Here is a 19,388-nt window from a genome sequence, read left to right as displayed (position 1 = left end):
AGTTCATTGTGTTACAGCGCTGAGTCTCATCCTGTATGTGTGTGTGTATGTCACTGTATGTGTGCGTGTGTCGGCCACTGTATGTGTGTGTATGTCTGTGTGTGTATGTGTGTAGTGTGTATGTCACTGTGTGTGTGTGCGTGTGTGTGCGCGTGTGTGTGTATGTGTGTGTATGTATGTGTGTGTATGTCACTGTATGTATGTGCGTGCGTGTGTGTATGTGTGTGTATGTGTGTGTGCGTCACTTAGGGCTAGTGTACAACACATATGTTAACAGTTCTCAGTGACGCAGAGTTTAACTCACAACGCACATTGAAAATTCCTATTAATTAAAACTGAAATGAACTGGCTATATCATAAATTACGAGAATAAATAAACCGGGAGTGATCTCCCCTAAACTTTCTCGAATATTCTTATATAAAACAACAGGGGATGGAACTCGGGCTATAGACATAATTTGTAATCCATTTTAAATACTTAAAGTTTTAAAAATAGAATAAAATCTTGTAGACAAAAGAAGTGCACACCAAGTGAATGCCAAATAAAAACGTGCATAATAGTGCGAAATATTACTAGTACTTTAAAAATTTACATTAGTTTTTTGAGAAATCGGAAGTATCGTAAATTACTACTTCCGGTCAATGGAAATTACTCAAAAATTAACAGAAGGTAGAGAATTAGATCTTTTACTTACATGTGAAATTTCATTTATCTATCTGATATAGTACTCAAGTTATAGGCTTTTTAAAAATTTAAAGTAGAAAAAGTACCACTTCCGTTTATCGTAAATCGCTCAAAAGTTGATACGGATCTACGATTTTGATAAAATACTTATATATGAAATTTCATCAACCTAGCTGTAACGGTACTCAAGTAATCGTGTTTACACACGGACAGACAGACACACACACAGATACACAGACATACGGACAGAATTGCAAAGCCCAGTTTTTCAGACTGGATTACGCATAAAACCTCTTAATTTTGATAAATCTGGATTGATAATTTTTGCCCGATTAAAATAAGTCCTCTATATTTCGGATGTGATGAAGGCAGAAGGACTGAGGTGTAATACGGTGAAAATTGTTAAAATTTCAAGTGATTTTTGTGCACGATTACAATACTTTCTCTATACTTCGTAGATCTATATACGAGAAAGTAAAAAGCAACAACAAACTTTTAGTATTAAAAGAAGAAAAAAGTCCGTTTTGAAGTAAATTTTACAGTAATATATGTTACTTGACTTAAAGAATATTTTTGTTCTACATTGTGCGATATGAGACGGCGTGGCCTAGACGTAAAGCGCTGGGCTGCTAACCCCCTAACAGGAAAGTCTCGAGTTCGAATCCAGGTTCCAGTTAGTGGGACCTCGTCCACTCAGGTATCATTGGTACCTTGTTCACTAAATTATCCTTCCATATGCCGAGGTCAAGAGCATACTCTACTTCGCCCAATATATCGTTACATATAAAGTGGAATCTATAATTACATTACATTATATTTGTTATATTTCAATTGTAACGTTTAGATTATTTTTGTAAAACATATATGGAATTGTAAATGGACTTTATTTATATCAATATATTATTTAAATTGTTTAAGAAGATAATACATTTTTTAAATTAATTTTCAATCATAAAGTTTCTTGGTTTTCCGTTCAATCTTTTTAGTCTCGTCCTTACATTTTACAACAACATGAACGTGTAAAATAAATCTAGACATAATAACAGAACACATATTTTAACTAGAAATATGGCGCCAGGAAAACTCTCAACTCTAACCAATCCCAACTCTAACCAATCTCAACTCTAACCAATCTCAACTCTAACCAATCTCAACTCTAAAATCTCAACTCTAACCAATCTCTGCTCTAACCAATCTCAACTCTAACCTCTAACTCAACACTAACCAATCTCAACTCTAACCAATCCCAACTCTAACCAATCTCAACTCTAACCAATCTCTGCTCTAACCAATCTCAACTCTAACCTCTAACTCAACACTAACCAATCTCAACTCTAACCTATCTCAACTCTAACCAATCCCAACTCTAACCAATCTCAACTCTAACCAATCCCAACTCTAAAATCTCAACTCTAAAATCTCAACTCTAACCTATCTCAACTCTAACCAATTGAAACCCACAAGATTCGAACTCTGCCGCATCAAATCAAACACCACGTGCTCTACCAATCGACCTGTCGAACAGGTAACAACACCGACTGTTATCTCTACGTCACGTTAAGGCGTGTTTTGTTATCGTTTTTTTTTCAATTGGTCTTTTTTAAATTCATTTTGTGTGTGTGTGTTAAAGTATCGATACTGATCTCATTATGATAACCTGGTTCAACCAATCTGTGACTATTCAGGATTTAGAAAATAGTTTTCTTTTTTAGATGAACTTAGAAATTTTTGGCCCCAGTCGTCGTAGTAGATCAGAAAGTAGGGGGGGGGGGGGGGCAGAATGACCACATTCTAACATTACTGACTGGGAGATGAATCGTGTCTGAGTTTTTTAAATGGGGGGGGGGGGGGGTAGTTTGAAGTCGTGTAGGGACGGCGTGGTGGTATAGTAGAGTCTGAGTTCAGATCCCTCGTTCGAGTCCGAAGAACATCCATGAGTCCACTCAGCTCTAATGGGTACCTGACACACGTTAGAGAAACAAAGGCGAATCGGCATGACAATATCCTTTTATGTGCCGAGATCACAGGGTGAACTCTACTTCATCTACTCTATTATCCATATTCGAAAGGTTAATTTCAACGCATGGATCTGAATTATGAACGTTTCTATTCATAGTATCCTAAACTATAAATAGTAAACTGATGTATAAATATAGCACCGTTTGTATAAATAACCCAATCTGACTCAACATTCCATAATCTCATGGTATGATAATCTACCCATAGGTCCCCCAGACACTCAGATAAGATTGCTCACAATAACAATAAATTAATGAGATAATTTCTACAGCACCCAGCTCCGTTTTTCTACATCGGTGTGACTAAATCACTGTCGTCAGCAATTTACACTCCCCTCCCTCCCCTCCCACTCCGCCCCGTATCGTCGTAATTTTGTGACGACGAAAACAAAACGTCGCCGTAAAGATCCATTACTCTTGTCTTAATCGTACGTCATAATCAGCTTCTCGAGATAACATTTTATTTTTTTAAGGAGCGACTCTTGGTAGAGCTTTCAGCTTTTTCCTAAGATAGTGTTACCATTTACGTGGGTTTTTTATTAAAAGTTGGGCCAGTTATAAAGTTATGCTTGGTTTAGAGCAGAATTGTTAGGATAATGCTTGGTTTAGAGCAGAATTGTTACGATAATGCTTGGTTTAGAGCAGAATTGTTAGGATAATGCTTGGTTTAGAGCAGAATTGTTACGATAATGCTTGGTTTAGAGCAGAATTGTTAGGATAATGCTTGGTTTAGAGCAGAATTGTTACGATAATGCTTGGTTTAGAGCAGAATTGTTAGGATAATGCTTGGTTTAGAGCAGAATTGTTACGATAATGCTTGGTTTAGAGCAGAATTGTTAGGATAATGCTTGGTTTAGAGCAGAATTGTTACGATAATGCTTGGTTTAGAGCAGAATTGTTAGGATAATGCTTGGTTTAGAGCAGAATTGTTACGATAATGCTTGGTTTAGAGCAGAATTGTTACGCTAATGCTTGGTTTAGAGCAGAATTGTTAGGATAATGCTTGGTTTAGAGCAGAATTGTTAGGATAATGCTTGGTTTAGAGCAGAATTGTTACGCTAATGCTTGGTTTAGAGCAGAATTGTTAGGATAATGCTTGGTTTAGAGCAGAATTGTTACGCTAATGCTTGGTTTAGAGCAGAATTGTTAGGATAATGCTTGGTTTAGAGCAGAATTGTTACGCTAATGCTTGGTTTAGAACGGAATTGTTAGGATAATGCTTGGTTTAGAACAGAATTGTTAGGATAATGCTTGGTTTAGAGCAGAATTGTTAGGATAATGCTTGGTTTAGAGCAGAATTGTTACGCTAATGCTTGGTTTAGAACGGAATTGTTAGGATAATGCTTGGTTTAGAACGGAATTGTTAGGATAATGCTTGGTTTAGAGTAGAATTGTTAGGATAATGTTAGGTTTTCCTTGGTTTACGTAGGGATAAAAAGAATTTAGAATAAAAGGCGATTTGTAAAATGAATAGTAGGACTTAATATGGTGACACCTGATTCATGTGATGCAGAACAAATGGTGACACTTGATTCTTGTGATATAGAAGACTGGGTAACCAAAACATGTGATTTTATCGTACGATAAAACAGATCATAGGTGACACACTGAAAAGTGATACATCACCAAAGACGATACATACAACAAGATAACACAATACAGGGGGTGACACATTGAAAGGTGATACATCACCAAAGACGATACATACAAGATAACACAATACAAGGAGTGACACACTACACATTTTGATAGCCGAGGAAAATTTTACTATCAAGAAAAAAAAATCGTTTCGGACTTTGTTTTATGATCCATGTTGAATCCTGCCCTATTTTCAAGCCGATGACTCATAGCAGAAGGACTTGATAAAGCTAAAGATATCTTTTAATGATACTGACTTAAGTCATGCGCAGTCCGGGATTTGGGGTGGGAGTAACAGCATGTGAGGGGGTGGGGTGGGGGGTGGGGGGTGTAGTTGGATCTGGAAGGCAGGAGGGAGGAGTTGTTTTTGTTGTTGTCATTATCTTCTTTATAATTATGTCTACATATGATGCAAGATGGTAATGGAAGCGTTGTGTTTGCATCGTTGAGGGTATAGTTATGGTGGGGTGTATGCGTGTTGGCAGGGGCGTAGCGAGGGGGGGGGGGCGAGGGGTGCCGACCGCACAGGGTGACACCATTTAGGGGGGTGACATCAAGGCAAAAAATAGCAAAATATATAGAGAAAAACTTGAGGGGGCGGTGCAAATCAAAAGTTTGAGGGGGGGAGGGTGCAGATCGAAAACTTGATGGGGGGTGCAAATCGAAAGTTTGAGGGGGGAGGTTGCAGATCGAAAACTTAAGGGGGGGTTCAAATCGAAAGTTTGAGGGGGGCGGGGTGCAAATCGAAAATTTAAAGTTTGTCCCTTCCCGGGATGGGTCGCTACGCCTCTGGGGGGGGGGGTGACACCATTAAGTGCCACACCGGGTGACACCCGACCTCGCTACGCCACAGCTTGTTGGTATAAGGTGTAACAATGTTATGAGGGGTGTACGGGCGAAGTTATAAGGCATTAGTACATGATGGTGGGGTTATGTGATTGTAAAAATGGGGTGGACGATTTGGTGTAGATTAATAAGGATATAACAAATAGGTTTTACAATGCATTATTGAATATCGAGATAGAATCGCAGAAAAAAATAGCTACCCCTAAATCAGTGTAGTATAGCTAAATGGTATTTGGTACCTGCTTCCTAACACAATCAAATCAGATACAATTGCCTTCAATTTATTCCTGCAGGGAACGTAACTCTGCAAGATGGTTATATGATGTAACGGCATCTAATAAGGGGAGGTTGTGTTATTGTGTATGTTGATTGTAACATTTTATGTGGGCGTCTCAGTATCCGTGGCTAGAGTCAAACACACGATAACTTTATTTCCCGATAACAGACATAAATTATCTTTCAGAATTTGATTAAGGTTATGACTAATTAGGTAAAAATGAAACCATTTTTTTTAATAAATGGAAAAACCGCTTTGATTGCGCGTAGCCAAGAAAAAAATTACAATTTTTAAAAGATAAAAGAAGACGATAATGATTTGATAACCTGGTGAATGGGGTCGTGGACGGTTGAACAGGTGCCTGCATGTTCCATTCACAGGGGAAGTAGAGCTGATGATAGCACGTGTTTCATTCACAGGGGAAGTAGAGCTGATGATAGCACGTGTTCCATTCACAGGGGAAGTAGAGCTGACGATAGCACGTGTTCCATTCACAGGGGAAGTAGAGCTGACGCAACCATGTGCAGCTGATGAAAGACCGTCGGCAGCAGCTAGATAGGCAAACGACTGCTACATTTAGGAATCTAGAATGAATAAACGACTGCTCCATTTAGGAATCTAGAATGAATAAGCGACTGCTCCATTTAGGAATCTAAACGATATTAAAAATCTGTCTTATTTAGAAATCTAGTCAATGTCAGTCGTCAGCTCCTTGTAAAAATCTAACGGATCGAATTAACAATATAACAGAATATGCGCCGTGTAGGAATTTTAATTTGAGTAGGCAATAGAAAACCGACTGCCCCATGTAGGAATGTATCCGAGTGTGGAATGGCTAACCAAAGTACGGATGTAGTAGACAGTGGAACTAGACTGACCGCAGGGCAGGTGAAACTCATTACGTCATCAGTCACAGCCAGCACGGGGAACCCCACTACGTCACCAGTCATAGCTACCACGATGAAATACTCTACCGAGTTAACCACCGGAATAATACAAAACTGAAATACACGCAACAGGAAAAAAATGCGAAACGAAACAAAAAATCCCAAAGACACAAATGCGATGCAGCTAATAAAATGAAAAGGAAATTTGTGCTAAATAACCGGTACAAAGAAAATCTATCAAGATGTAATAGAAATAACTTGTCTACGTATGCTGCATCAAAATAGCTCAAAAATGCAATCACGTAACTTGCATAATTGTTTCTTTCATGCATCTCTTCGGGGGTGCCCCAAACCACTTCCCTCCCGGGGATGAAATAGAAAACAGATAATTTATATGCTTTAACGAGTGTTGGCCCCCACCTCCCCCTCCCCCTTCCCCTCCCCATCCACCCTAACCCCGCCCCTCCTAGAATGTTAAAGTAACCCTCCCCACGCCTCTTTCCCAACTGGAGAAAAAACGTCTGAAAGAAGCACTGATTGGCATAAAAATTGATAATTACAATTTTACCCTGGAGTAATAGCTTTTACTTAAGATTTCTGTATAGTTCACCTTATTTGATTAGCCATACCCAGATGTTCGTACATAGTGTAACGGCGGTAACAATATTTTAATCTACACACAAGGTGAGGCCATTGACGACAGGTTAGTTCTAGAGTTCTAGCAATAATTAAGTTTATTATAACAATGCAGCCATACACACGCAATATCAATATTAGGGTACGGCTAATAGTCGTACTTTTTCAAAATCTATTCTCTTGAAGGGCATTTTTTAAAGTCCAAAACTTGATCGCTTTATTTTCTGTATGGATGTATCGATACGAACAAATCTAACAGTACCATCAACTATAAATTAACTTCGGTATCGTGGTACACAATTACCACAGTATCGAAACGCCACCAAAATCACATGACCACCACCCTTATCGTCCGACTATAAAACAGACCTGTCTTTCCCTTACAGCTTTGCCCATACATCAGGTAAGCACCTCTTGATATGTAATTAAATGTCTTACACTAGGACTTGATAACCGGCTATAGTTTATTACCATTAAACACTTGCATGATTGTAGTTTTTGATCTTGCATGAATGCTTATATTGCACATTGAACTCTAGAGCGTTGGTTCAGACCAATTTTAAAGAAGACACGTTTTAAAGCCATATATTTTATGGCTTTGTTTTCCTTGGATATAGAACCTTTATCTTTGGTTTAAATCTTGTTTTGTTTGACTTGTGTAGGTTTAGAATTACTATTTTTGTTTGCATTGTAGGTGTTAGAGTATAGTGATTTGAGAGCAGTGCTAAGGTCTTCTATTATAGATGTGTTCATGAAAATCTCGATAAATCAATCACTTTACCGTAAGTCTATGTCAATACAAAAAACAACATTCAATAATGCGAATGTCGGAGGAAAGTTCTTTCGTTGATTTATTAATGTGTTATTTTACTTGGGTAGTCGATGATATATGTCCTTGTGTAGACTTCAGATTTAGCATCTAATATCATTAGCCGAGATTTAGACTGGTGTTTGCATTGTTTTAACTTAATCTCAACGTTATTTTTTAATCTTAAATCAGATGGTTTATCTTAACGACGCTTTGTTCATTTGTGTAAATGTTAGATCAGTTTTAGTTTTTGAGACTTGTGATTTTAGTGTGTTAACCAATGCTTAGAGAATGTTATCTTTATTCCTGTGTTATCCCTTACATTGATGTGTCTTTCTCTCTCTGTGAAGCCTTAACATTGATGTGTCTCTCTCTTTAGTGTAAAGCCCTAACATTAATGTGTTTCTCTCTCTAGTGTAAAGCCTTAACATTGATATGTGTCTCTCCCTTTAGTGTAAAGCCCTAACATTGATGTGTCTTTCTCTCTATCATTAGTGTAAAGCCTTAACATTGATGCGTCTTTCTCTCTTTAGTGTAAAGCTCTAGCATTGATGTGTCTCTCCCTTTAGTGTAAAGCCATAACATTGATGTGTCTCTCTAGTGTAAAGCCCTAACATTCTCTCTCTCTCTCCCTTTAGTGTAAAGCCTTAACATTTATGTGTCTTTCTCTCTCTAGTGTAAAGCCTTAACATTGATGTGTCTTTCTCTCTCTAGTGTAAAGCCCTAACATTCTCTCTCTCTAGTGTAAAGCCCTAACATTCTCTCTCTCTAGTGTAAAGCCCTAACATTGATGTATCTCTCTCTAGTGTAAAGCCCTAACATTGATGTGTCTCTCTAGTGTAAAGCCCTAACATTCTCTCTCTCTCCCTTTAGTGTAAAGCCATAACATTGATGTGTCTCTCTAGTGTAAAGCCCTAACATTCTCTCTCTCTAGTGTAAAGCCCTAACATTGATGTGTCTCTCTAGTGTAAAGCCCTAACATTCTCTCTCTCTAGTGTAAAGCCCTAACATTGATGTGTCTCTCTAGTGTAAAGCCCTAACATTCTCTCCCTCTAGTGTAAAGCCCTAACATTCTCTCTCTCTCTCTCTAGTGTAAAGCCCTAACATTCTCTCTCTCTCTCTCTAGTGTAAAGCCATAACATTGATGTGTCTCTCTAGTGTAAAGCCCTAACATTGTCTCTCTCTAGTGTAAAGCCCTAACATTGATGTGTCTCTCTAGTGTAAAGCCCTAACATTCTCTCCCTCTAGTGTAAAGCCCTAACATTCTCTCTCTCTCTCTCTAGTGTAAAGCCTTAACTCGCCGAAACTACCAAGATGGATCCCTCATTCTTAGGCACCTGGGAAGTTGACAACTCTAAGACCACTGGTCTGGAAGAGTTCGGGAAAACCATGGGTGAGTCGATAGAAGTCTGTAACGTTTTGAATTAAGGAGGAACCTTTTGTATGTGTGCTGGGCAAGTTTAGCTGATATTGTATTGATGCTAGTTGGTTATGATATTAAGCAAGCACCTTTTGTATGTGTTATTGTTTTGTCCAGTTTATCCAAACAATTGCTACCTTGTAGATTAATCATGGGCAGAGTTTCTTCCAGGCATCTCTTGGGGGGGGGGGAGAGCCCCACCAAAGAAAGTGTAGCGCCCCCCCCCGAACGAGATGGATTTTATATAGTAAACATACACTTTTACTAGTGTCCGCCTCCCCCCCCCGAAAAATGTTGACGCCCCCCCCCCCCCCAAAAAAAAATTTCAATTGCCCCCCCCCCCCCCCGGGGAGAAAAAAGTCTGGAAGAAACACTGATCTTGGGTGGACTAAGGCTTAGGAAGCAAATCCAGGCTGGAGTAAAAGTATACAATGTTGACATATAATGCTTAAATTTTGTTGGAGGTAAACACCGTTTCAATATAACAAGAAAGAACGAAGAAGAAAATAAGTGGGTATTGATGATAGCTGAGTGTCAAGTTTAGATAGCTGACAACTTGCTACTGTTGCTAGTTGGCAGTTGGATGTCAAGTTTAGCTGACAACTTGCTACAGTTGCTAGTTGAGTGCGAAGTAAGTTTTGTATACATTGTATTGGTGCTGGTTGGTTTTTAACAAGGCTGATAGATCTACACGTCAACTGACAGCTAGTTTGACATCAGACTTCAGCTAGTAAATAGACAACGAGAGACAAAAGACAGACAATGGGGAAAGTGTATAGACATTAGACAATAGGTATATATGAAACAGGCAAGAAACAAACACTGCACAACAGAACAAGGTAAAAAAAAATTTGCTAGTGGACAACGCCGGCTACTCATGTCCTACTTTGGGACAAGAAGCTTTGTGGGTGTTTTATATATCTCCGTTATACGGAGGGCTGTTATTGAAACAATGTTTGTGGACGGATGTTATTGAAACAATTTTGGACATCAGCATTTAGGGCACAGGGTGTGCCGTGTGAACACCGCATAAACGTGACGTCATCCGCTCGACTGTGGGAACTGTCGTAAAATGTTCCCCAAGGCAGAAGAGCTAACGTTGAATGGGGAAGGTCAAGGTGACACGGGCGTGATTATAAATTAATTAAGCCGGATTTCCCGGCACTTTATGTGGGTCAGAGGGTATCAGCCGTACGGGTCCGGGCGAGTTGTCAGACTTTAGACCCGCACAGTATCTGCAGATAACATCAGACCCGCACAATATCTGCAGATAGCATCAGACCCGCACAATATCTGCAGATAACACAGAGAGTTCAGTGCCCTGATGGAGTCCTATCTCATCCTGAATGACCTTGACGAGTGATATCTTTTGTACGAGTTAGTGGCCATTGATAAACTGTTACAGTGTTCACATTGATGCAATGTTTAACAAAAAAAATTGAATTATCTGTTGAGAAATGTACATTGATTAATTTTGTTCTCCTATGCCCACTAAAAACCTTTTAGTAAATATTGATAAATTCAGAATATTAATTTATACCTCTTTACACTTCCCCCGCCCCCATCCCCACCCTCAGAAAAAAATAGAAAAAAAATGTTTTAAAATATAGCTCATAGCCTAATAGACCATTGGATGATTGTGTATTGGAAAACCAAGCACAAAGTTTGGGCGGTAGATGAGGACAGCCAGATGTTGAAAATAAACTATAATTTATTTAGAAAATATACTTTAATTAATGTGCGCCGCCGGAAATTTATGTTCACCCCCACCAGCACCCCGAAAGGTTCTGTAGCCCCAACGTCCCGCAGAAAAATATCTGAAAGAAACACTGATTAATTTTGTAATTTTGTAACCAATCGCCTTTTTAAAAAAAAAATTGTATTACCAGTGCTCAAAGATATAATGTATTACAATGGCCTTCCATAACGTATGACAAAAAAACTTTGATGATTAATGTTACCAAACCCACGTGATTAATTTCTGTAAGCTCGAGCCAATTAATTGATTGCACTCGTCATTAGCTAAAGCCTAATATTTACGTCATTAACCGTTGAGAACTTGCAAGAGTGACAGAGATAGAAAGATTGTGAAGTTCCTGTCTTGGTTGAGCCCAGTACATTGTGTAGACATAACATGTTAGTTCCAATGTCTCTTCTGGAATACTAAACATTCAGCGTATGTAGCTACAACATCTCTACAACATCAATTTCTATAGCTACTACATCAGCATGAGTAGGTAAAATTTCAGCATGTGTAGCTACGCCATTAGGATGTGTAGCTTCACACATAAGTATGTCTGTGGCTTTACGCATTGGTATTTTGTGTGTTTTCACACATTTGTATGTGTGTGTGTGTGTGTGTCTTCACACATTTGTATGTGTGTGTGTGTGTGTGTGTGTGTCTTCACACATTTGTATGTGTGTGTGTGTGTCTTCACACATTTGTATGTGTGTGTGTGTGTGTGTCTTCACACATTAGTATGTGTGAGTGTGGCTTGACACATTAGTATGTGTGTGAATCATACAATATTATTTGCGCGCCTTCACACAATGTTATATGCGTATGGCTTTACCCTTACTTAAGGTTTTAAACTCGTTTATTTAAATGAATGGAAGAACACTCAATTTTTTGCTCTACATTTATTTGTAAAAATATTGCCGATTTGACAGCTTTCTTAATATATTCGTACATAGCCGTTTCTTTGCTATAAAAAACACACAAACTTCAGACATTGAACATTGACACCAATCTTGTTACTGCTATTTTGAAGATTGGTTCTATTCTAGGTCGTGAATGTCATTAAGACCCGTAATGTCATGTCAACCCCTCCCACAACCCCGGGTCATATACCCCTTTTAGAAAACATGAATATAGATCCAACAATAAATAATATAAAAAGAAACCCAGTAATGCTTCTCTTCAAGAAAAATAAAAATGAAAAATGAAAATATTAATAGCCAGCCAAACATATCCATGATAGTTCATCGTGCGATAAGCGAAGGGGGCGGGTCATGATAAATGTTGGGGGCGGAGTGTGATAAGTGCTGGGGGCGGGGCTGGCGTGATTTACCTGTTGGATAACAACTGGGTTGGAGATTAAAGTGATTTAGGTTCAGGTTCCAAAGCAATCGCTCGTAGATTTATATGAGGTCGTCGGGTGCAGAGTGGGTTACATCCGTTGTCGAACGGATACAATTACAACCTCTGGTCAGACACTTGCACTATCGCACGTACACCCAGGGCACATTGAAAAACTTGTGATAAAATCTAACTTAATAAGGTACTCAAAATTTTTGTATAGCATTTTCAAAAGTATAGGAATTTAATTTTTCCTTTTCACAAACGGACAAAATAGAATATTGATACGATAAACAGTAACTTTAATGGGCTAATTTACACCCCCCCCCCACAACTCAGAGGTTTAGACTTCAAAACATGAAAAATGTTATTTTATAGGTTTTACTAATCAATAAAATGACAACCTCTCCAACTCCCGACCCAAATGTGACTTAATAATACAAGCATTTACTCCACCCACCCTTCCAGCCCTAATCAAGTTTCTTCCTACTATACATACACACTTGACCCCCCCCCCCCCACTAAACACAACAACCTGACCTTCACTGTACATAAACACTTTACCTTCACTAAAAAACTTTACCCCCCTCCCCCACGCCCCTAAACGACACATGACAACTTGACCCCCACTAGACATAAGCTTTCAACCCCCCCCCCCCCCCTTCGCCTCTTACTACACATAATCAAATCGACACCATGAAACAAAAATACTTTGACCCCCATTAATCAACTTGACCTCAAACAAAGCATCAACAATTAGACCCCTACTAGACATTAACCCCTTGACCTCATGAAATAATAACCCCTTGACCCTCATTAAACATCAACCCCCCCTACCCCCATGAGATAACACCTTGACCCTTCACTAAACATTACCCCCTTGACCCCCCACTAAACATCAACCCCTTTGACCCACTAAATATAAACCCCTTGACCCCCACTAAACATCGACCCCCTTGACCCCCAGGTTTCTCCGAGGAGAAGATCGAGAAATACAGACAGCTGAAATACGCTCTGACCATCAGCCTTGATGGCGACAAGTACAAAATCGAGATCGACTTCAAAGGCGCCGTCCCAAACACGATCTATGAGGTCAAATTGGGGGAGGAGATCGATTACAAATCAATCGATGGGTACACAGCTAAGGTGAGTTGACACCATTAACTTATTTAAGAACGGTAATTAATTGTATTAATTCAAACACAGCTATAGTATGTTGACACTAGTAAAGCTATTTAAGAACATAAAGTATGTTTAATGACTGGAGAAATTCTAATTTAAAATTTCCATATGAAGAAATTATAATTTAAATTTTTATACAGATCGCTAAGCATTTTTTATAATTAGCACGGCGATATAGCTGCGTAGCTAGAGTATGCCTAGATCACTAGTGTGGAAATCTATTTAATGTAGGTCAATGCCATTGGAAATTATCTAAAGTAGGTCATTTATCAGACAATGCAGCTAAAGGCGGTCATTAATATTACTTTTACATAAACTTTATGTGTTAGGTACGGTCAAGGCATACTTTATGATATAAAATATAAAATATATTCGTACCATATCTAACATACAGATATTAAAACATCGCAATGCAATTTGTTCATATAAAATATAGAACAAATATAAGAAACATAGTCTAACTTTTTAAAATGTTAACAAAAGGCATTTGCATCAATAGTCGAAATTTAATGATGTGCTAACTATAATTATAGACAGTCTGCATAAATAAAGTGTATATAGTATTTTGGATATCCATCATTAATAAAATGTGTATAGTATTATGGATAGTCAGCATTAATAAAGTATTACAGTATTACGGATAGCCATCATAAATAAAGTATGTACAGTATTACGGATAGCCATCATAAATAAAGTATGTACAGTATTACGGATAGCCATCATAAATAAAGTATGTACAGTATTATATATAGCCATCATAAATAAAGTGTGTACAGTATTACGGATAGCCATCATAAATAAAGTATGTACAGTATTACGGATAGCCATCATAAATAAAGTGTGTACAGTATTATATATAGCCATCATAAATAAAGTGTGTACAGTATTACGGATAGCCATCATAAATAAAGTATGTACAGTATTACGGATAGCCATCATAAATAAAGTGTGTACAGTATTATGGATAGCCATCAGAAATAAAGTGTGTACAGTATTACGGATAGTCTGCTGTGAGTGATCCTTACTGTGTCGTGTATTTTGTGACAGCTCACCCTGACTGTCGAAGACGGTAAATCGGTCGAGTCATATTTCTACGCCGAGAAGGAACTGAGATGGACCGTCACACGAAGCGTGGAGGGTGACGTCATGAACGCTGTGAGTACCAGCAGCCACACCCCTACCACAAACCACTTTTCCTTAAAACCACTATTAACACGTGACACAAACCACATTTATTACCTCACAGAAACCACTTTTACTACTGTCCAATTTTACTACTACCCAACCCACTTTTCCATATACCACTTTTTCATTAAAGTCATTCAACAACAGAGGCGTAGCGACCCTTCCGGCGCCCGGGGACAAACTTTCGATTTGCACCCCCCCCCTCCTCGAACTTTTCATTTGCACCCCCCTTCTCAAACTTTCAATTTCTTTTACCAACCCATTTTGGCGCCCCCCACTAAGGTCGGCACCCGGGGACATATGTCCCCCCCCCGCCCCCTCTCGCTACGCCTCTGTTCAACAAAGCTAGTTACCCATTCCTTCAATCATATGTTACACCTATAACACAGCTCTATTTTCAGGCTTAATTAATCATTAACAAACTAATGTAAATGTGGTTTTGGTTTCAACAATTTACGAAGTCGGATCAAAGGGAAGCTATTCTAAACACAATTCAAATTTTTACTCAGTTGACTAAAGGGAAATAACTGTATAAAATATTTTATCTAAACAACAAATTCCTGTTTCAGGTGACCAAGTTGGGCGATGCTGTCCTCTCACAAGTTTTGAACAGAGTTTAGTCCCTTTGATGTTTTTTTTTTCAACTGTTCACAACACGAAGATGGCGGCGCTAGGCTCCAATTTAAAATGTTTGGTGTTTAGTGTCCGTTGTCTTTGTGAATGTAATACAAGAACACAGTTTTTATTAAATTAAAAAACGACTTCATTTTTCTTTTAATATAATAGTGACTGTGTATATCAGAAAAAAAATATAGATGAAAAAGTGTGTCTTTGTGGGTGTGTGATTGAGAGAGAGTTAGAGAGTGAATGAAAACGCGAGAGTCTAATTTTGCTTCTGATCCAAGGCAATATTATTTCAACACAGTTTTAATAACCACGAATCGTTAGTTATATTCCATTGTCTTTATTTTAATATAATAAAACAATAAACATCAAAAAGAGAAAAAGAAACTTGAATCGTCATGAGATTGTACGGTGCTAAGATGGCTAAATCTGGTTAGCCGAAGGGTGAGTGTTCGTTTAACACCATCAATGGCGTGGAGCATGCGCAGTAGTTGAGCTCGTCACACTTGATGGCGCGGTATTTGGCGTCGACGAACGAGATGCCGGAGCATTTGGCGCCGTGGGTGGATGCGAAACCCGGATGTCCATCAGCCCACCGGACGTATTTCACAGAACTGGTGTCTTTCGTGTTGTTGGCGCTGTAGATCAGAGGTCTGAAGGTCAATGCATAGGGTGGCTCAAGGTCAATACATAGGGTGTCTCAAGGTCAATACATGTGGTGTCTCAAGGTCAATACATAGGGTGTCTCAAGGTCAATAGATAGGGTGTCTCAAGGTCAATACATAGGGTCTCAAGGTCAATACATAGGGTGTCTCAAGGTCAATACATAGGGTGTCTCAAGGTCAATACATAGGGTGTCTCACACAAAATATCTTAGACAAAAATATCCCAGACAGTAAATCCCGGAGAAAATATCTTTAACAAAATACTTCAGACAAAATATCACAGGCAAAATGTCGCAGAAATAAAAAAAAAATAACCCAAAGTATCCTAGACAATATATCCTAGACAAAATGTCCCAAACAAAATCTCCCACAAAATATCTCCCACAAAATCTCCCACACAAAATCTCCCACAAAATATCTCCCACACAAAATCTCCCACACAAATCCTCCCACACAAAATTTCCCACACAAATCCTTCCACACAAAATCTTCCACCCAAAATCACCCACCCAAAATCTCCCACACAAAATCTCCCACACAAAATCCCCCAACCAAAATCTCCCACACAAAATCCCCACCCAAAATCTCCCACACAAAATCCCCCACACCAAAATCTCCCACACAAATCCTCCACACAAAAATCTCCCACACAAAATCCTCCACACCAAAATCTCCCACACAAAATCCCCCACACCAAAATCTCCCACACAAATCCTCCACACCAAAATCTCCCACACAAAATCCCCCACACCAAAATCTCCCACACAAAATCCTCCACACCAAAATCTCCCACACAAATCCTCCACACCAAAATCTCCCACACAAAATCCCCCACACAACATCTCACACACAAAATCTCCCACTAACTTACTAGTCTGACACCCAGTAGTGTTCCTGCTTGTTGACTATAGCCACCCAGAAAGACGAGTTGTTCAGATCAAAATTCTTGGACTCTAAGGAGTGCCGGAACAGGCCGTACAAGGTGTCGTAGATTTCCACACTGTCCGGCAGGACTGGCTTACTCCTGGGGGTGGGGGGGGGAGGAGAGAGAAGTGGAATTGTAAATCACGGAACTTTGAACGATTAAGCCTGGTATACAGGTACAGGAATATATTCTCTTGCCAAAAATCTTTTAGAAAAAGGCAGGAAAAGAGCCTGAAAAACACACAGACCTACCTAAACACATAACACAGAATTAAACACATAACACAGACCTACCTAAACACAGAACACAGACCTACCTAAACACATAACACAGACCTACCTAAGCACATAACACAGAATTAAACACATAACACAGACCTACCTAAACACAGAACACAGACATACCTAAACACATAACACAGACCTACCTAAACACATAACACAGACCTACCTAAACACATGACACAGACCTACCTAACCACATAACACAGACTTAAACACATAACACAGACCTTCCTAAACACATAACACAGACCTACCTAAACACATAACACAGACCTACCTAAGCACATAACACACTTAAACACATAACACAGACTTAAACACGTAACACAGACCTACCTAAACACATAACACAGACCTACCTAAACACATAACACAGACCTATCTAAACACATAACACAGACCTACCTAAACACATAACACAGACCTACCTAAACACATAACACAGGTCTACCTAAACACATAGCACAGACTTAAACACATAACACAGACCTACCTAAGCACATAACACAGACATACCTAAACACATAACACAGACTTAAACACATAACACCGACTTAAACACATAACACAGACCTACTTAAACACATGACACAGACTTACCTAAAGACATAAGACAGACCTACCTAAACACATAACACAGACCTACATAAACACATAAGACAGACCTACCTAAACACATCACATAGGGCCTTACAGTTAGTATAATTAGTGATGATGTCGTAAAAGCTGAAGCACTTATCACCCTCATTGATGTAGCCATACGAGCAGCCCATCTTGGTTTTTGCCAGCAGACCTCTTTCAAAGGTGGCGGATTTGTTGTTGAGGATCCAGCTCGCTAAAAACTCGGCTGGGACAGTGTAGAGGTACTTCCGCTTTCTGTCCGTGATATCTTTATCTGAGGCGGCTCCAGCTGTATCTGATGGATGTAAGATGGCCCCTGATGTATCTGAGGTGGCCCCTGATGTATGTGAGGTGGCCCCTGATGTATCTGAGGTGGCCCCTGATGTATCTGAGGTGGCCACTGATGTATCTGAGGTGGCCCCTGATGTATGTGAGGTGGCCCCTGATGTATCTGAGGTGGCCCCAGATGTATCTGAGGTGGCCCCTGATGTATCTGAGGTGGCCCCAGATGTATCTGAGGTGGCCCCTGATGTATGTGATGTAGCCCCTGAGTAAATTGAGGTCGCCCCAGATGTATCTGAGGTGGCCCCAGATGTATCTGAGGTGGCCCCAGATGTATCTGAGGTGGCCCCAGATGTATCTGAGGTGGCCCATGATGTATCTGAGGTGGCCCATGATGTATCTGAGGTGGCCCCAGATGTATCTGAGGTGGCCCCTGATGTATGCGATGTAGCCCCTGAGTAAATTGAGGTCGCCCCAGATGTATCTGAGGTGGCCTCTGATGTATCTGAAGCGGCAACTGCAGTATCTGATGGATGTAAGATGCCCCCCGCTATATCCGAGGCGGCCCCAGATGTATCTGAGGTGGCCCCTGCTGTATCTAAGGGAGTCACTATTTTACCCACGTTAGACTATGGTACAGACTTTCAGAAACAACCTGACCCAAGTCTCTCTCTGTTGACTTACCTGCTGTTGTCTTGTGCTTAACCACCTCTGATGAAGTTGACAGATGTTTGTCGGGAGATTTTGAAAGAGGGGCCAGTGATGACGTGTTGTTTGGTGTTTTGTCCTCCGCTGGTGTCCTCTCAAATGTCGTCTGCTGGTCTGTTGATTTGTCAAGCTGGACTTGGTCGTCTGCGTGTGATCTTAAAGCGAGTTTTACTCCTTGTTTCCCGTCGTCTGGAGGTTTTGTATCAATATCCCTGGCTTTCAACATAGAGTGATTCAAGATGTTCTTGCTCAACGTATCTCGTGGTAAACTTATAGAGAGAATAAAAACCGTCATAGGAAAAATAATGAAACAATATTTACTGTCCATCTTGAAAGTTGTAATACGATTGAAAGCTAGCTGGTTTTTATCGCACACATACAACTAAACCATCACGCAGGATACGACACAACACGATACACATATAACATAATGACCTTTAGTCTAAAGTACGATACCTACTTCTCACTCACACGTGTGGCTATTGTAGAACGATTGAATAAGGCAAATCCTAATGTGTTATCGATCTGAAACTATTGATGAGGGTTGACGACCTTCATTATCGTGTTAGAAAAAACGATTGAATGGTATTGTGAACATGCAAAATATGTGGTCATTCA

The 19,388-nt window shown here is 39.5% G+C and overlaps 2 protein-coding genes across 2 annotated transcripts; one reads left to right on the top strand and one right to left on the bottom strand.

The window, feature by feature from the left end:
* Positions 1-7,307: 7,307 nt before the first annotated feature.
* On the top strand, positions 7,308-15,423 carry LOC131942016 (uncharacterized). Its single transcript, XM_059301677.1, has 5 exons — positions 7,308-7,390; positions 9,079-9,188; positions 13,262-13,440; positions 14,524-14,631; positions 15,231-15,423. The coding sequence occupies exons 2-5, from the start codon at positions 9,110-9,112 to the stop codon at positions 15,279-15,281; spliced, it is 417 nt and encodes a 138-aa protein (XP_059157660.1). The 5' UTR covers positions 7,308-7,390; positions 9,079-9,109; the 3' UTR covers positions 15,282-15,423.
* Positions 15,424-15,678: 255 nt separating this feature from the next.
* LOC131941895 (uncharacterized) lies at positions 15,679-18,996 on the bottom strand. The gene is made up of 4 exons (XM_059301475.1): positions 18,747-18,996; positions 17,829-18,075; positions 16,822-16,974; positions 15,679-15,923 (listed from the first exon to the last, which is right to left on the bottom strand). Exons 1-4 carry the CDS (start codon positions 18,994-18,996, stop codon positions 15,719-15,721), a joined length of 855 nt encoding a protein of 284 aa, XP_059157458.1. The 3' UTR covers positions 15,679-15,718.
* Between the last annotated feature and the right edge of the window lie 392 nt (positions 18,997-19,388).

This window comes from Physella acuta, unplaced genomic scaffold (assembly GCF_028476545.2).
Source record: "Physella acuta isolate Inbredline_101_S28 unplaced genomic scaffold, ASM2847654v3 ptg000032l, whole genome shotgun sequence".
NCBI classification, from domain to species: Eukaryota; Metazoa; Mollusca; class Gastropoda; family Physidae; genus Physella; species Physella acuta.
Note: the sequence above shows the minus strand (reverse complement) of the source record. Positions and strands in the feature narration are given on the sequence as shown.